Genomic DNA, 20,017 nt, shown 5'->3' on the forward strand with positions numbered 1-20,017 from the left:
ATTCCAACTATTGATTATTGTACTTGATTTTTCTGGCAATTGGCAATGAAAACAACCTGAGGTTACACCTTCAGGCTTAATAAAATAGTACCACTAACTTTGCCATCTTTTTGTTGCCCTGTGCTAACTTTTTTGCTGCCATCAATTTCCAAAATTACCCTATTTTTTCTTAATATAGTACATTTTCTTAGTTTTAACATTTGCTATGTTTTCGATTTTCCATTGTGAATAAAATATGGGTTTATGAGATTTGCAAATCATTGCATTCTGTTTTTATGCAGATTTTACACAGCATCCCAACTTTTTTTGGAATTGGAGTTCTAATAATTAAATATTTATAAGCAATATATTTCATTGCAAAACAATAAGCCAGGAAATTAGCAACATGATGTAAGGGCAGTGGAAAAAGAAATGGAGGTCTTCTTCAACAGGGATCTGTATGAAATGCTATGCTTGCCAAGAATACAAGTCTTTGAATACGTGAAAATTATTCTTCTACTTTTCAATCATAATGAGAATATATAGAATAACATACTTAATAAAAATTCAGATTCAATTTAACAAATTATAATGCAGATTGTTTTCTTCCTTATAACATGGAACAGCAGCATAATCTTCACTTTTACATCCAGTGAAAACCTATATATCGATGAGAAGGATATTGTGCACACATAGCATAATGGAATTAACACCAATGCTAGTATTTAAAGTTTGTTTCCACAAATACATTTCCAATACTCATTCATGACATGCATGTTAGAAATTTAACAATGGGAGGACCATTCTATAGCACATGAAAATACAGTAATGAAGAAAGGTCCTCAGTAACGGTGCCCAACTTAAAAAAATTATTGGAAAAAGTGGAATGTTACCTCCCACTGGATGGCTTCCCTCTTTTAATACCTGAAATGAATCACTTTTAACAGACAAGGGACATATGGAACCAGTAAACTGCAATGCATTCAGGCTAGTCTTCTGAGGAGTCTAAATGACATTGTGGGAAAAAATTTGATGTTTTTATCAACTGTGGCAAGATTCTGATTCTCAGATTTTTATTTGTGGTAAACCAATAAAGTCCATTTGGCTGAAAAGCCAAGATTTCCATAGGATGGCACATTTCTTTAAGGAAATTATCAAGTTATATAAATTAATATCAAACACACATTTTAATTAGCAGAGCATTATTATGCAGTTGAGAATATTAAAAACAAAAACGAATGCACAAATGGAATGAAAATAAATAGCAAATTAAATGTTCTTTTTTTGCATTATGGGACAATTAGTGTAAAAAGGAAGTCCTTACCTCAATAGATCCTTGATCGATTTTTAAAAGTTCTGCAGCTGTGTGGTCTCTGTAACCTCTGGTTGGACTATTTGGCATTTGTCTTTGATCATCTAAAATTTTCTTACTAAGTACTCTGGCAGCATTTTCTGACAGCGAGTAACCAGGTGGGGCAGAAAGGTCTTGTTTAGAGCTGACATCACCATATTGATCCCTTTGAAGATCTACAGTTATGTGGATAGGACTTGGAGATCTTCCCCTGCCATCCATGTCAGGCATAGTTACAAAGTCTTGCCTGGTTTCTGCTGACCTAGATCTGCTGTTTGGCCTCGACACTTTTTGTAAATGGTCACAATTTACTGGGCTGTGGTCAATTATATTAAACAAGCTTGAAAGTCCATCATTAATTGTTGTATGAACAGGGCTTTCCCTGGTTGTCGTTGACCTAGCCCATGCAGATTCACTGAAGCCTTTTTGGAGAGTGCCAGAAGTAACGCATTTAGTTGGCTGATCTGTTTTAGCAAGTGCTTTCTTCTGCAGTTTTGGAGAACCATATTTAGGAGAACAACAACTTCGTTCAAACTTTGCCTGAACTTTTTCTATAGCTGGAGATATCTGCCTGTTCCTCAGACTACGTGAAGGCGAAGATACAGGAGTAGAAACACCCTTTGGTGTTAGACACTTGTGTGGACTGCTGGTAACGCTTCGTAAAGCCTCAGTTTGCAAACCAACACTAATTGTTTGAGTTGTTTGTGTTCCTGTACTCTTTAAACCATTGGTCTGACAAGCAATGTCTCTAAATTGAGAATCTACTGAGTTTGATCGAATTGCATTTCTAACAGAGTTAGCTACTTCTTTCATGTCATCACTCATGTTCCTTGACAACTCTATATTGTGCAGAGAAGATGCAAAGCTGACAGTAGTGCAAACAGGACGGTCCATAGGGTGTAGGTTACCCTCATTAAAGTCTTTTTGGTGCTTATTGAGATCGCATGACCATCTCCCAAATACCTCTGTAGCACAATTTTTAGCATCAGAAACATTTCCCCTGGGTTTGGTCGCAGAAAAGAGTAAATCTGGGTCCAGGTGCTTCTTCTCATCATTGCCATTGTTTGCAGATTTGTCAAGTCTACGAACCACTGGTGGGCTGTGAAAGACCCTAACCCCCATTCTTTCTGCAACACCGTGGTTTTGAGACAGCTGGTTCTGGCAGTGATCTGGGTTGGTCAAAGTATTTGTTGTCATAGTAACACTTGTGGTAAGGAACCATGAAGATGAGTGGAATGTTTCAGATGAGGATTCAAATTCCAATTTCCCATTTCCAGTTCTATCCCCATATACCATTTTATCACCCTGGCCCACATTATTGTAATCCCAATTCTTGTTAAACTCTTCAATATACTTCAGATCATCAGGAGACAAGGGCGGTGTTAACTCATCCTTGTCGCCAGAAAGATCTAAGTTCTTGTCCGGAAGAAAAGGAGAGCTTTCCATTAATCGATGAAATTCAGACATGGAGGAAACAGACATGACCCTATAAAAAAAAAGGGCATGCAATTATTAAGTAACAGGTCTCCACTGCTGGAACAAATGAGCTATGCACAATTGCAAACATGCAAGACTACAATAATTGCATGTAAGCTAAAAAAAAAGATCCATGGATAAATCCAAAAACTGGGAGCGTGTAAGTAGTAAATTGTCATGCATACAGGTTTAGAAGATCATTCCTATATTTAGGAACATTTAAGAAATACTTACCTCTGCAAACCTCCTTTTTGTGCATCATCCTGCAATAACAAGCAAGACAGTTTATAGGCTTATTAATCCAAAAAATGTTTTTCAATACAATCAATGTACACAGTTAATTATTTATTTTTCATTAGGACAGCACCATACATTCTTGTACATAAATTGTGGAGCTATAAAGCAAATTAACACACAATATGATGCCAACAGATAAATAATGCACAAATTACTAAAAAGAATTATACAAATGAATGATACATGAAAATACCATAATCTTTGCTGCATGGCTACATGGATTACCATGAGAATTGATTGATTTGTACAGGGAAAAAGATACATTTTGTCATAACATCAAATATGACTGCATTCCAAACACTCCAATGCATTGTAGATTGATAGGGCCAATTAAGATTTAAATGAATGCCCGTCTACTTTCTACCAGTGATGTCTGCTGCTAGTGATTCATTATACTAGCATCTACAACCTGTGTCAACATATGTTTTTTCTATCAGGAGGAAAAAATATGGAAAGCAAGAAATCACTTTACATAAACTTGATGCACCAGTTGTAATTCACTATTTATACCTCCCCAAATCACTGCGTTTTAATGGCTTAGTGGTGGCTCAATACCAAGTACAGATTTCACTGGCAAGGTGCTTCATCATTCCTAAATAGCAAATTTCACTATGTGGCTGTCGTTGACTATGTGTTGTTGTATAGGTGACAGGTTCTTAAAATAAACATGCCATTCAAGCAAAAAATAAGCGCTTATTTAGAAATATGATTTTAAGATTGTAAAAGGCATGTCGGCGTGAGATTTGGGGAGATTACCATGTTACAGCTTAAAGTGATTCTAAAGGAAAGGCACAATCAAGGTCCATAAGGTCCATTTTGCTTTTTATTAACAAACATGTTATACTTACCTGCTCTGTGCAATTTTTTTGCACAGAGCAGCCCCGGTCCTTTTTTTTAGGTCCTCCTCCAGCGGTACTGGCTCCTCTCCCCCACCGGTTGCCCCATAGCAAGCCTCCTGCTGTTGGGGCACTTGAGCAGGCTCACTCCTGAGCCGTGCTCTGTGTGTCCATTCACATACACACACAGAGTGCGGCTCCCACTCTCTACTCATTGGCTCACTGGCTATTATTGAAGCCAATGAAGCAAAAGAGAGATCCAGGAGAGCTGCTGCTCTCATGCACATTGCTAGGACAAGATGGGGCTCAGGTAAGTATATAGGGGAGCTGGGGGCTGCACCCAGAAGGTTATTTTACCTTAATGCATAAAATGCATTAAGGTAAAAAACCTTGAACCCTTGTAACCACTTTAATGAGTTATACAACAAAGTGAATTCATTTTAAGTCAGCCATGCCCGTTGTGTTTTATAAAAACCCCTATAAGAAAAGTGGGCAACTCAATCTGTACTTACAATAGTGATATCATAGTTTGGTAAGTTCTATCCCTTTCCCACTCTGACAAAAAATATAAAAAATTGGCTACAGATACAATTTTTCCTTTCAACTTTATGGTATTTTCAAACATATATAAAATAATTGGAAACAGATTTCATAAAATTATTAGGAAGAAGGAAAACATAAAACGTTTTTAAAATGAAATCTCAAAATAAAGAGTTCATTAACGAAGACTTGATAGTTCTGTGCTCTGATGAATAAACGGCACATAGGATTCAGGTATTACCATAAGATACATTCTGTTACTCCATCAGGTAACTGCTTATATTAGTTACAATCCTTTTGCTGTAATGTAAGACTCAGAGCCATACATACTGTGCTCAAACATGGGGCAGCAACAGAAAAGGCGCATTACCTCAGTGGAGAACTTATCACGCTCCAGTTTGTGGGGCTGTGTTAAATCAGTCTCATCAGCAGAATCCAGTGAGAGGGCATCAAAAAAAAGATTCTCAGAGCCACTGCAGCGATCTGACCCCTTCAGCTTAGGCAGTAACTGTTCGTCATACTGCATATCATCAGAGTCAGAAAATGACCTAACTCCATGCGAATGCAGCATAGCGTTGGCTGAATATTCAGCCATGCCACCACCATCATGTTGGTCATCAAGGAAGCTATCTTTTCTTCGAGGACTTGATTCCCTTTGAAGCTGAAAAAGTCAAATACAATAAGTAAATAAGTTTCACTTTCACTATTATTGCATTTAGACCCCTTTCACACTGGGGTGCTTTTCAGGTGTTTTAGCGCTAAAAATAGCGCCTGTAAAGCACCAGCAAAGCGTCTCTCAAGCCACCTCAGAGTGAAAGCCAGAGTGCTTTCACACTGGGGCGGTGCGCTTGTAGGACGGAAAAAAGAGTCCTGCAAGCAGCATATTTAGAGCGGTGAGGGAGCGGTGTATACAGTGCTCCTCCGCTGCCCCTGCCCATTGAAATGAAAGCGTTGCAAAACAGGCACTGCTAACCCTTTCCTCAGCTGCAAGCAGTGGTTAAAAGCGCTCTGTTGGTGGCCGCTATAACAGCTTTACCGCTGACGGACCCGGCTCTCCAGTGTGAAAGGGGTCTCAATTGCTTACATTTTCCAATATACATATAATATTTGGAGTAGGTTCTCTCAGGTCTCTCAACTGAAACTGTGAAACAGACTTGCCTACACACGATCACACCAAAGTCCGATCGTTTAGAACGCGATGACGTACGTTTTTGGTCCGTCCGAATAGCATACAGACGAGCGGTTTTCCCGATAGGAACTGATTCCGTCTGAAAGATTTGAAACATGTTCTATTTCTAGGTCCGTCAGAATTTTAGAAAGAAAAAGTCTGATGGAGCCCACACACGATCGGAATGTCCGACGGAATGATTCCGTTGGTCCTTTTCTGCCGGAAAGTTCGGTCGTGTGTACGCGGCATTAGGGACCCAGGGTCCTCTGCAGTACAGAAGTGGAAGAGTGCATCTGGGATCCCTGTACACTTTCTTCCAATTCTGTACAGAAAAAGGTATGGCTGTCTTATAAAGGGAATGTTCTTGCTGAACCGCCACTGCTTTGGATAAATTAAAAAACAAGAATGCTTCTGTTACCTCCAATGGATTCCAACGTCATTAAAATCACTGACCAACATACCTGCTCTACTTTCCTCAGGAATTCCTTTCTTTGCTTTTCCCATTCATGTTTTTCCTTTTCAAATCGATCCAGCAGCTCTCCCTTCTCCCGACTCCAGTTCTTTTCACTCTGCTGTACCTGCCTGCGGAGGTCCACCACCAACCTGTGGCTCTCAGCAAGCAACTTTTTGTGCTCCTCTTTCTCATGGCTGACAGTCGCCTTGACTTCGCTGGGGCTCAAGTCTCCAGGTACTTTAGGCCTCCTTACTTCATACTGCAAAAGGAAAACAAACATAAATATAAAAAACTGTAGTCCACGTGTTATCATGTCTAAACTATATATTCTGAATACATATAATACATATATACTCCAAATATTATGTAATACATATCAAAACCAATTCCGTGTTTACATTTTTGGGCTACAAGAGCCTAAAGTATTTTTTTAGCTTTTTTTACAAAAAGTCCACCTACCCAGAGACTGAAGGATATTGTGACATGGCTGGACCATGTGGAAAAGCCCCCCAGTCCCACCCCCTCCACCCATTCTCTTTTGCTCCCAGGCAATCCTTTACTATTGCTCCTCCCACAAGCTATTCTCTCCTTCTACTCTTCCCCACTTATTTTTCTTTTTCTTTCCTCATTATTTGGATGCCCTCGCGAAAATTCTCAAATTTCTCTTCTTCCCCCCGCCCCCCTTTTTTCCCTCTCTCTATACCACATATAAAAGTCTAGTACACATGAGCTGAATGTCAGCCGACATCGGTTGGTTCAATAGAAACCGTCTAACATTCGTTCTGTGTGTACGGCAGCTGGTCCTACAGAAGCCGGCCATTCGCTCGCCTTCTGTTGAAGGCTCCTGACCAAAAAAGGTTAACCGAATGGCTGTTAACCGGAATGTTCTTGTCGTGGGGTGGGGCGGTGGGTCCTTCAAACTTTAGGGGGGCCAGGTTGTGGCCAGTAAGGGTAGAAAATATCCTGGGCCCAGTATCTGTGAGAATAAACATTGCCTCAGGGTTTGTGGTCAGGAGGTGGAGGAGGAGTAGTGCCTCATCATTGGTATTAGTAGGAGTGATAGTACCCCATCATCGGTATCAGTGGAAGAAATAGTGCTCCATTGTTATTGTCAGTGGGAGGAATATTGCCTCATATCATTGTCAGGAATAGTGATAAGGCTAGACAAAGGCTAAACAAAGGCCGCAGTTTGGAGCCCCCTGCTCTAGTGCCTATTAGAAAGTGTAGCCTACCTGCCCCCAATGACCTACGCTGACCTCTTATTCATTCTCTAAACACATGCACATCTAAATCCAAAAATAAAACATATTTTATGTTAAAAAAAAAAAAATCGGGTAAAAAATATTTCCTCTCAAAGGAAATTCCTATTATAAGCCCTGGTTCACATTGCAGCGTTTTGGCATGAAATTTGACCAAATCGGTGGCTACTGCCAGCAATGGCACCGTCCGAATTGGTGCGACGCAGCACCGATTCCCAAAAGTAGTTTCTGTACTACTTTTGGCGACTTCGGGGTGTGATTTCCATGGACATCTGTGCAGAAACTGGCTGAAATCACCCCCAAAGTCGGAACTGACATACGGGAATGCAATCATGCAAGTTCAGCTGAACTTGCACGATTTCATTCCCGCTGTCAGTGTGAACCTAGGCTAAAGCTAATTTGTGCCACAGGATCCTGGGACTTTCCAACATTTTGAATAGGCCTACTGTGGTTAATTAGGGATACTACTATTGTAACAAGCAATGTTTCATTATGTCTTTTGAACATGCAACACATTAACAGGAAAGAGTGATGTACTGAGAGAGACAAAAAAAATCCACAAAACCACAGAAATAGGATCAAAAGAACAGCAACAACACAACACAATAAAAGAATGGTCAATAGCTGTGCACAGAGCAGTTGAATTGTATGAATCAGATATCATTGCTTCCCTATGTTGGTGGAAAGAACTGGTGTGATAGTTTTCTGCAAAACACTCTGGAATAGGATTATTATATTTATTATCATAAATAGAGTATATTGTATTGGGTGTCTGAATACACATTTTGGAAGTATACTGGAGAATAAATATTGCAATATTTTCTATTCTCTGGGACTCCAAACCTTATATAATCTTACCAATCCCCCTTACGACACTGCGCAAGTGTTCTCTAAATATATAAACGATTTTATTCATGAGCACAGTGACTTAAATGTCACTCTAATGATCATGACACATCTTTTAATTAAAAAGAAAAAATGACTTCACAGTGAACACTGCATATGGTAAAAAGGCAGGAAACATGAGATCACACTAAGCAGACACTGTCTGTCTCAGTGAACGCCCTAGAAACGGATTTATAATCCAAACATCACATTAGAGGTCAGCATTGGCATGAAACAATCTTGTTTCAGATAGTGAAGTGATTTTGCACATCTTTTTTGCACATATACACAATTAGAGCGGTCAACAAAGTGAAGCCACTTGGTGTGTGTGTGCATATATTATATTTATGGTCGTGGCCCTATGACTGAGAGAGATGTGGATCACATAAACATATACAACATAAATAGACCTGAAGTGTGCCTTGGTGGTCTGGTTGGTATGCCAAGAAAAGGGGGCATACCCAAAGTTAGTAATGGGTGGTTTATGAAGAAGGATCTGCTAAGAAGTGCCCTGAAAAAGGGAAGGGCGGGAGGGTATCGCGCACTGGAACCGACAAAGAGCATGGGCGAGTGGGCTGCTTAAATACCCTCTGGGCTCCTCCCATAAATTCCGGCCACCATACTGGCCTCCTTATTTATGGTTGCGGCCCTATGACCAAGAACGATGTGGATCACAAACACGCAACAAGATTTACAACATAAATGGACCTGAAGTGTGCCTTGGTGGTCTGGTCGGTATGCCAAGAAAAGGGGGCAAAAGACTCAGATAGGGGAATAACACTTTATTGATTCTCGTGGTTACTGAGCCAGCTTGGTGAAGGCTTGTGCCATTTCTTCCTTAGGATTTGGGATGTATGTGGAAAAACAAGCGGACTTCCATCGGCCTAGTTTCTTGATTACGTGGTCTGGTACGCCATGTTGGCAGGCAGCTGAGACTGCTCCAATCCAGAAGGAATGTCCAGAGAACTGACTGAAGCCCAAAGTTGCTTAGGAGGATCCTGACATGCTTGATAAACTGGCTGCCACTCAAAGGGCTGGTTGGAAAGGGTAGCAACAAGCTACCATCAGATGGGTAGATGGGACAGTAGTCGGTCGAGCATCATCATTGTGCACCAGGCGTTGTTAGTCTAAAACAGGTTGATTTCAACCCCGGGGCCAGTTTGTTACGTTTTGCAGACTGTGAGATGAAGGGTGTAATGGTTTAGAAAGCGAGTCAGGTGGCGTCGGAGCAGTGTCTGACTGCCGAAGCCGCTGACAGTAAATTCACTAGGTTGTAGGAAATCGTAGAAGGCCTGGTAGATGGCCGCTTGGATGACTAGGCTGGGCAAAGCTCCAAATGGCGAACGAGTAAGGATTTCAGTCCTTGAAGAGGGCACTTGTGATAGGTAGGCGTTTGCCACTGACTATGGGTTGGTGCTTCAGTATGCCCCGTAGGAGGGGCTTGACTGCATGGGCCGAGAATACTGATGGTTTACTGGGGCCCTGTAAGGACAGGAAATGCTGGACGCCAGCTAGGTATAGACTGATAGTGTTGTGGGAAAGGCTAGGATGTGTCTAACGTCACCTATCGCTGCTCCAGGGCAAGAGGCCAAAAACTTGCGGTAAGTGTTCCAAGCAGTGCGATAAGCCATCAGTATGTTGCGTGCTCCAAATGGATGAAACGGCAACCCCATGGACAGTGAATCTTATAACCAGTGAAGCCTATGTTGAGTGATATCGGACAACGACTGACAGCGGCTCGGAGGCTTGGATTTGCAAATGAGTTGTATGTTTGACAGAAGGAACTTATGAATGTAATGTGCCGAATGATGTCGGGATAACAACTCAGAGGCAGGTTTTTTACGAAAGGGATGCAGGATAGGAAGCCGCCTCTGCACTGAGAACCGAGCTACCGAACACCGCCAATGGCTCGGTTCTCTCACCGAGTGGAGAGCTGCTGCCTGTCAGTCAGCATCTCTCCTGCTCTGCTCCTCCACACTCACTGGAGCGCTGAGCTGTGAAGGGGTGGGAAGCGGCCATCTCAGCAGCTCGTTGAGACTGCCATCGATCCAGGCAGCTGGCAAGTCCAGACTTCCTATGTCGGGATGACGCGCTGCCTGGACTGATTCCAGTGATGTCAGCGGAGAGTGGACTTCAGACCGCTCTCCGCTGAAAACGGGTCACAGGTGTGCAAAACCATTTCCATTCCTGTGACCCATAGCAGAAGCCCAGCCTAAAAAGCTCAGGCTGGACTTCTCCTTTATATAGAAAAGAATCAAAGAAAAATCTCCTCAAAAGGAATACCGGTGGAAATAAAAGCTAAAAATAACTTCTAACCTTTCCAAGCAAAGTATCCCAAACTAACAGCATAAAAAGCATAAAAGTGTTAGTAGGGTTCATTAATGATAACATTTTGCTTGTTTGGACAACAGTACTTCTAAAATCCATATTAAAAGAAGGAGTGAATTATCTAAGGCTCATCAAGAAATATTTGTTATACAGGATTTATAGAATGCCAACAGTTTGCGATGCACTTTACAAAATATAATGATTCATAGAAAATGATTTCTATAAATATTAAGCCATGCAACATACCATTAACATTAATCATAATGGAAAATAAAAAATTATCTTTTTTAAACCTAGAAAAAAAAATTTATATTATTGGGTGCCTATTGCTCATAATGTAATCAATTCATCTGACTACTTTTATTGATAATTCACATATTTGCATGCACCTGTTTCTTTATACTCGGGTGTAAGAGTTATTAGAGTTTGATTGCACTCCAGAGTTTTGATTCATTTCATTACACGTCTGATTTGACAAAAACCTTTCATGAAATTTGCAGAACAAATGCTTCCTGTAATAGCAGACCAGTCAATGCTTGCTTTCTCTCCTTGTGCAGGGTGACTGGTCTTGTGTCCTTGTGTCCACCCCCTGTAGTTTTCTGCAGGGGGAGGACATGATGGGCCCCTCCCACAGCTCTGCTCTATGAATAGCCTATGTACAGCCCAGTGATGATTTTTTTTTAAATAATTTTTTCCCAAAAAAATTGCATTTGAAAGACCGCTGCGCAAATACAGTGTGACATAAAAATATTGCAGCAACCACCATTTTATTCTCTAGGGTGTCTACTAAAAAAATATATATAATGTTTGGGGGTTCTAAGTAATTTTCTAGTAAAAAAATTATTTTAACTTGGAACCAACAAATGTCAGAAAAAGGTTTAGTGTTTAAGTGGTTAAACTTTTTTCACTTTCACATGAAGTCTTTTCCATTGACAAATTGTTACAATGTTTACACTTAGTTCAACTGATAAAGAATGTTTTGATTCTTGGCAGGCTGCCCAGTTTTTCTCTTCCTTTCTTTTGACAGCTGTGGCTTCAGAAGAGCAGAGAAAATGATTTGCATAGAAAGAATCGGGAAACACTTTAGTCAAGATTGCGATAACGATTCTTGACGATTAATCGTGCAGCTCTACTGTTTGTACAAGGTAATATCTGGGTTTGCAAAGGTATTTGGCACACACACAGAGTTAAATTGATATCCTTTATGTCTATTGAAGAAGATATGTAAATTAATATTTTTCTGCTTGGAGTTCAGCCTTAAATCACAATACCCCAGGATAATTAGTGCTTATCACCTCATAATTCATGTAATTACAGACTAGAGACTGCATGTTACCACATACAAGGGTTTTGAAAGGATTTATTTGGTAGTACAGTGCACTTTGGTTTGAAGCACAGAAATGAGGTTAATCTCTATTGTAATCTATATTTAATCTTGCTCTGTCTCGCTAATCTTTTCCCTCTGGGTACATCTGTACAGGCAGCCACAGCCTAGTTGTTTATGGGTTCAGATTTACATTGCAGACGCAGAAGGTTTTCAAGTTGGTTTCTCTTCCTCATAACTACTTTTCCAAACAAACAAACCACTGGCTACACTTCAATGGTTTCTTTAATTCATTTAATTAAAAAAATGATAATATAGGTAGTGTATAAATCTGCAACTAAAGCTGACCATACACCAATACAATGAACGTCTGATTCTTGCTAAATCGGGAAATCTTTGTTCCGTGGGTGGCCCTCTCAGCACCGCTCAGATCAAGAAAGGAGAGGAGCTGAAAACTGTTGGCCCAACAGCACCTGCATACAATCAGGTGCAGACACTCTTTAGGTAATCTGACAGCCATGGGTGAATAGCCGGCACTGCAGATTCATCCATTCATACTGTTTACATGGACGGAATCAAGCAATCTTAATGTGTATGGTCAGCTTTAGTTTGTTGAAGAAATGTATAGATTGGGATAAAAGTAGAGAAGAATTAGAACTCTTGTCAAGTTTTTATTGCTGTACTGCTTTCTCCCCATTTGAGAATTTAAACCTTTATATTCTGTGGCCACTGGAATTATTGGTGACGGGAAATCAAGTTTTCACAGTTGTCACCAGATCAAGAGATAAGGGTAAATACACCAATGGGGACAACCTGTTTTATTAATACATTTCTAAGAGGGTAAACAATTTGTACTTATTGTAAAATATGACTCAAGACTTTTTCCTTGAGGGGTCATTCACAATTTTTGCAGAAATGTGTTCAAAATCTTAATGGCACTGCCATGCATCTTGTTAAACCGTGTGCTGTCACATGCACCAAAACGCATGGTAACACAGAACAATGTATTTTGTTGTAGTGCAATTTTAAAAATGGGTCAGGCACTACCTATGTGCATTTTTTGCACATAGGGCAGCCCACTAAAATTAACTGACTGCCCTAAACGAAATATGTGAAACGTGCAAATAAGAGCATGAGCTCTGTTGCACCTGCGGAGGTGTAAACAAAGCCTTAGTGTCAATACACAAAGCTGTATGGATGGTTTTACATGTGTTTTTTAATTTACTTCATAGCAGTCAGTGCACAAAAATCTTCAATTCATAACAAAAAAATTTCTACGTCAAATACTTTTGCAAACCTCTATTCTCCCCATCAATCTGACTGCAATTCCCAACTCTTAAAGGATAAGTTCCCCTTTTGAACATATTACATATTCCATCTGTATTTAGGGTGGAACGTGCAATATGTTCCAGCTCCAGTTCCCTCTCACCTCCCCTCTGTGTGACAGCAGGATCTTCTCCCTTCACCCGCTGTCAGAGTTTGAAAAAAGCATGGCCATGTGAGGCTCCTCCCACACAGCCACATCATTCATTTACAGAGTTCTGTGAACTAATGAACTACAAGGTGGCAGCGGACAGCTTGTAGTTCTCAATAAACTGCAGGGGCGCTGGTGAGCCCCTCTCGTAGTCCATTGAGTCTTGTTGCAATTCAGTAACTGTCTGCCCATACAGTACAGGCAGAGAGCTGTACTGAATGTCAGCTAAGATCCTGGCAAAAAAATCCTAAATGCACATTTTTTATCTGCAAAAAGATTTAGTCTTTTTTTTTATTTTTTATAAAAGGTGAGCTTAGCCTTTAACGTAAAAGCCATGAGTTGCTGTGTAAATACAAGCTCTGGAAGCTGGAAGCCGCTGCTGTAAGAAAAAATGTCTGACAGAGTGTATATGAACACCATTCAGACGCAAAACTAATACAAAGTAAAGCCAAGTACTCACTGGCCAAAAATCGTCAGGAACAGGGCAACTTTCGATCAGTGTGTGCAGCAGTCTGTCTGACAGAAGCGACCAGCTTTTGTCGGAAGGACATGCTGGAAAACCATCATCCGATCAGCCACTGGCTGCAAGTACTGATGAGTATAATTGGAGGGGAGGGTTCCCCCTTGTCAGAAAACAATAGCACAGCAGGAGAGATCGCCTTGTGTTTGTTTGGCGATCTGTCAGGTTTTTTTTTTTTTTTTATTTAACTCGCTGGGTTGAACGTAATAAAACGTTTTTGCGTCTTTCGTTTAACTTGCTTAAAGTGGTTGGAACCCTAAAAAAACTTTAAAAAATAATTAGGCCCTGTTCCTTTAAAGTGGTTGTACACCCTGTACAACCACTTTTACTTACAGGTAAGCCTATATTAAGGCTTACCTGTAGGTGCTTGAAAAATCTCCTAAACCGCCACGGTTTAGGAGATATTTACTAAAAAAACGATCGCCGATGTCATCGGCGCATGCGGCCTTTAGAAAGGGCAAATCGTGCCGTTTCCATTAGGGGTCATGCCATGACTGGCGGCTCCACGTCACACGACTCCGGCCAGTCACAGAGCCGGAGTTCACGGCCCCCGGAAGGAAGAGGGGCGAAGATGGAAGCTCCCTGCTCATGGGGAATAAAGAGGAAGTAAAACCCACCAGGGTTTACTTCCTCTTTAAGTCTTGCTGTATAGCACAATGCTTCTGCTATGTCATTTTTCCCTGGTTGATCCTGCCAGTTCCTGTGTCCTCCTGCCTCTGCTGACCACGGTAATCATGGCTGCTGTGCCCTTATTTCTGTGGTCAGTTTACATGCCTCTGTCATCTCTGCCTCTGTCATCTGCAGCTCTCATCTGTCCTCTCTCCCCCTCCCTCCCTGTCATCATGAGAGTGCCTCTCCTGCCCGCCCCTCCCGTTAAAGTGATTGTAAAGATGTAAGTAGTGATAGTGATAGTTGAAAGGAAAAGGAAAAGGGAAAGATGTTTATAAGAGCTGATTAGGGTAAATTAAGGTTCAAAATGTAGTTAAATAATGACAAATTTTATTCAAAAATAAATGTTAAAATGATTGCAAAGTATGTGTATTTGTGTGTGTATGTGACTTTACATGTATCCCCTCTCGTTATGCTGCCATTCACTACAGCTGATTTGTTTTTTAAAATTGAAAATGTTAAATACCTTTTGTCACACTGCAGCTATGTGGTCAAGTGATCCCCCTGTGCTGGCCGCTCCTGATCTATGGAGAGAAGTAGGAGGGGCTGAGATTCCCCTCTGCTGGCTGACGTCACAGGGGAATCTCGGCCCCTCCCGCTCCTCTCTATAGATCAGGACCGGCCAGCACAGGGGGATCACATGACCGCACAGCTGCAGTGTGACAAAAGGTATTTAGCCGTTTCATTTTTAAAAAACAAATCCGCTGTGACGAGAGGGGATACATGTAAAGTCACATAACACACACATACACATACTTTGCAATCACTTTAACATTTATTTTTTAATAAAATTTGTCATTATTTAACTAAGTTTTGACCCTTAGTTTACCCTAATCAGCTCTTATAAATGTCTTTCCCTTTTACCTTCAACTATTATTTTTGGGTTGATTTTTTTTATTTCTATTTTATAGCCTATTAAAATTTTTCCACAGGGGGTCTACAGGTGTGAAAGTGAATGTAATTTAAAAAAGTACCTGTGTTTTCCTAAAACTCAGTAAATTGCTAGCAGGGCTGTGCGCACGCATTAAGAATTCATAAGATCATGTATCGAAATTCAGCTTATTCAGTAGGAACCGCCGAATTTAAATCTGTGTGTAGCCCTGTCTGTTCAACAGAAGCTGATCGTTAGACCAATAAACATATTTATGGACAATAAATTCACTTGCGTTGCCTGTTTTTCTTTGTGTATATTCTCAAACATATCACTATTACTTTCTTAAAAATCAAATAAGCTGTTCACTAGTGTCAGTTCATTTTGCAGTTATTGGTAAAAACATTGAGCATGCGCGGGGGCAGGAGGCGGAGCCTAGCGGAGCAGACATGCATTGTTAGAGCTCCACACCGCTGAGGAGAGAAGAGAAGGACAAAGCGGAGCCTGCAGGCTCAAAAGGTATCCATTTGAACCTTTTTGCCCCAGGGAACAAACTGTGAAAGTTTGGGCAGGAAATATGGTACTGGGAGGAAACCGTGGCAGAAATAAAAATCACCTCACAAAGAGCTCACAGGCACTCACTGCAGCTGAAGCAGCTCCAGTCACCTCACAAGATACAGCATCAGGGCGCTCTCACAGACAGAAAATGTCACAGCAAGACTCTCCATTTGAGTCAGATACAGAACAAATCCTCTCACAAACTTCTCCACAAGCCTCCTCAGTATCCCCAGTAATATTATTACAATTTGAAAAGATGCTTCATAAGGCTTTAAAACAAACCTCAGACCAAATAACAAAAAGCCTAACCAATGAAATAAGAGAGCTGGGAAACCGCACCGCAGCCCTAGAAATAAAAATGGATGAAATTGAAATTACAACCCAAGAAAATATAACAGAATTGGAACAATTAAAAAAAGAGAATTTAATACTTCAAACTAAGCTCGAAGATTACGAAAATAGAGCCAGACGTTCAAACTTGCGCATAAGGGGAATACCTGAAACTGTGACAGACCTGCAATCTACTATTACTGCTCTATTACAAGAACTAAAGCCAGATATCCCTATTGAACGTTTAGAACTGGACAGAGTACACAGAGCCCTCACAGCCAAAAAGAAAGATGGACCCCCACGTGATATAATCACAAAATTTCATTATTACAGAACGAAAGAACAAATACTAATTGCTGCAAGAGAAAAAAAGGAACTTAATTTTCAAGGACACAATTATCAAATTTTTGCTGACCTATCCCAACTTACTATTACTAAAAGACGATCCATGAAACCCCAACTAATGGAACTGCAACGCCACAACATTATGTATCAATGGGGCTTCCCCTTTTCAGTCAGATTTAACTACCAAGGTACAATTTACAGAAGCAGATCAGCAGATGAACTACAACAAACCCTTTTAAAATTAAATCTGACAGAACCCACAAGCAGCAACACTCCCACACGCAGAAGAATGGCATCATCTTCACCTTTAGGCAGCACCCAGAAAATTTCAGAACAAAATGGGAATCATCATTCTCACAAAAGAGGCCGTTATGCCACATCATCCATGGACCAAGAAGATTCAATGGACTGACATCCTAATTCCTGATATCTCTTCATTTATTATACTAAGAGATGGTTTTCTATAAAAAACCTGTATTTATAACTGAATGTAACTGCATTCTGATAGTCACACACTGTGTGGGATCATGTTACATTCCAGTTATATTTCTTATTACTTCTGATTCATATAGCCTTAGAATATATAAGTGAAATAAGGAAATTCTTGTTCAGTTATATATTATCAGGTAATAACAATAGATTTATTACTTTTTAGGACAAATATGTTCAATAATCCAGAAGTAATGGAAGCTTTTTCTTTCTTTTCTTAAAACAAATATATTATTACCTAACTAGTTCCTAGAATTATGTTTTTGTTTATTCTAATCTGAAGCAATACAACCTCAATTTTATGAGTTAACATATCTAAACAGTTACATATGAATAAAATATGTAATTGTTTACTCTAAAAGGGTTAAAATCCCCAAATAATTCAAACTATCTTCATCAATACCAAAGTTATTAACAGTACCTTTCTAACTTAATTATTTAGCCTAGGGCAAGACTAACCATATACAACCACCCTGGAATAAATAATTTCAACAAAAACTATATTCTGCACTCCAATTAATGAAACATCATTTTGATGTCTTTTGACATAGCACTTCTCTCCTGTAAGCGGAAGATCCGTGTACCCCCATTAGCCCTTCTCATTTTCCCAACCATATTATGTGGGAGTGTGACGAAGGCACTTATTCCCCTGAGAGAGATATTTATTCTCTTTCACGGGTAAATTGTGATTACTTGCAAAAAATAATTTATACAATGTATCATCTAATCTCATATGTTTTTTGTTTACTCTTTACTCCAGAATTCACTGGTTTCTTTTCTATCTATTCATCTCTTCAGTCCACACAGGTTGATCTGCGCAGTCAGCTCTGCATAACAAAAAGTAAGTCAAAACTATTTGATCTATTGCCATGGCACCACTGAATATACTTTCCCTGAATGTTCAGGGAATAAATGTCCCTCAAAAAAGGACCAAAGCCTTCCGTACTTTCCATAACAAGAAGGCTCACATAGTATGCCTCCAAGAAACACACTTCACCAAAGATTCTACTCCAAAATATATTTCTCCTTTTTATCAACAAATTTACACGGCTTCTGCCTGTACCAAGCAAAGGGGAACTCTAATTGCATTTCACCGATCCACACCATTCACCTTATCATCAGAAATTAAAGACCCAGAAGGTAGATACCTGACACTCATGGGTTATATAATGGATACAGCAATCACGGTGATTTCCTACTACGCTCCTAACAAACAACCTACACCATTCCTCTCACATATATTACAAGTGATTAATACACACAAAATAGGAACAGTGATAATGTGTGGGGATTCGAACCAGGTCCTCCTCCCATTTCTAGATAAATCACCTTTTACACCATCCAAAATAACCTCTAGATTACCTTTTTCTCAACTTCTTTCCAAATACAATCTGGTAGATTCATGGAGAGAAAGTAACCCAATGAAAAAGAAATTCACTTATTTCTCGCACCCTCATCAAACCTTCACCAGAATAGATCATATTTTTCTAACAATAGGAATGATACCAGAAATTATTGCATCAGAAATAATTCCGATTCCGTGGTCTGACCATAATGCAGTATACACCACAATAGCCTCAGCCATACCAAAAGCGCATGACCCAACGTGCTACTTACCGGACATAATGCTCAAACACCCACTACATCAGATGGCCATTGAACAAGCTTTAAAGGAATACATATCAATTAATAATACAACAGACATCTCCCCAATAACACTGTGGGAAGCTCATATGCCTGTCTTGCGTGGTACAATACAAAGACAAATGGCACTATTTAAACGGGAACGCAAAAATCTAGCAAAAAAACTATAACTCAATTTTAATGCAGCCTACATATCATTTCAAGATAATCCATCCCAGAGTACAAAATCTCATCTGGAAAAATCTAGATTGGAATACGATCTATTTCTCACTGAGTCAGTTGATAAATCCCTCAAACGCTCCAAACACAATTTCTACATGAATACAAACAAACCAGGTACATATTTGGCTCGGGCATTAAATTCAACTAACAAATCTTTCAAACCAATACGTTTGAAATTATCAAAAAATGTTTACACTTGTAATCCAGTTAAAATAGTCCATAAATTTCACTCACATCTCGCAACTTTATACAAGACAAACAATGAATTTAATCCTACAGAGGCTGAATCCTTCTTCTCAAAAATAACCTTACCTGTGTTATCTCAGAATCAAAAAAGCAGTTTGGATGAGCCTATAACTATAGATGAAGTTGCTAACGCCATAAAAGACCTAAAACTTAACAAAAGACCAGGCCTAGACGGCTACTCGGCTTTATACTATAAAACATTCTCAGAAATACTCTCTCCCATTCTCACTGAAACTTTTAACAAACTTCTAGATGGACATTCTTTTCGGCAAGAAACACTAATGACAATTGTTTGTATGATCCCAAAACCCCTTTCTGATGATACTTCCTGTGTGAATTATCGGCCTATCTCTCTGTTAAACCTCGATATTAAATTATTAGCAAAAATAATAGCAAAACGCCTCAATAGCATTATAGGAAGATTAATACATAGAGATCAAGTAGGCTTCATGCCAAATAGACAGGCAGGCGATAATATACGCAGGGCAGTGTTATTGGCACATATTGCTAAAAAACGGAAAATCCCTTTATGTTTTCTATCTCTCGATATTAAGAGGGCATTTGACACAGTATCCTGGCAATATATGCAATATTCATTACAAAAATGGGGTTTTGGACCCCACTTTTTAACATGGATCAAAGCATTATATAATAAACCCAAAGCCTATATAAAATATGCTGGATACAAATCTGAAGCCTTTAATATCGAAAGAGGTACCCGACAGGGTTGCCCATTATCTCCCTTATTATTT

At 39.8% G+C, this 20,017-nt stretch overlaps 1 protein-coding gene across 6 annotated transcripts in view; it reads right to left on the bottom strand.

The window, feature by feature from the left end:
* The window catches only part of MTCL1 (microtubule crosslinking factor 1), a 256,548-nt gene that overhangs the window by 19,456 nt on the left and 217,075 nt on the right, over window positions 1–20,017 (bottom strand). For 5 of the 6 annotated variants that reach the window (XM_073631361.1, XM_073631363.1, XM_073631360.1 and 2 more), the window contains 4 exons: window positions 6,109–6,360; window positions 4,850–5,140; window positions 3,041–3,069; window positions 1,304–2,816 (listed from right to left, as the gene is read on the bottom strand). In XM_073631361.1, coding sequence (XP_073487462.1) covers window positions 1,304–2,816; window positions 3,041–3,069; window positions 4,850–5,140; window positions 6,109–6,360 — 2,085 coding nt within the window. The remainder of the gene's footprint in view (window positions 1–1,303; window positions 2,817–3,040; window positions 3,070–4,849; window positions 5,141–6,108; window positions 6,361–20,017) is intronic. The other variant, XM_073631365.1, reaches the window with a different exon arrangement.

The sequence above is a fragment of the Aquarana catesbeiana genome, linkage group LG05, assembly GCF_042186555.1.
Source record: "Aquarana catesbeiana isolate 2022-GZ linkage group LG05, ASM4218655v1, whole genome shotgun sequence".
Classification (NCBI taxonomy): Eukaryota; Metazoa; Chordata; class Amphibia; order Anura; family Ranidae; genus Aquarana; species Aquarana catesbeiana.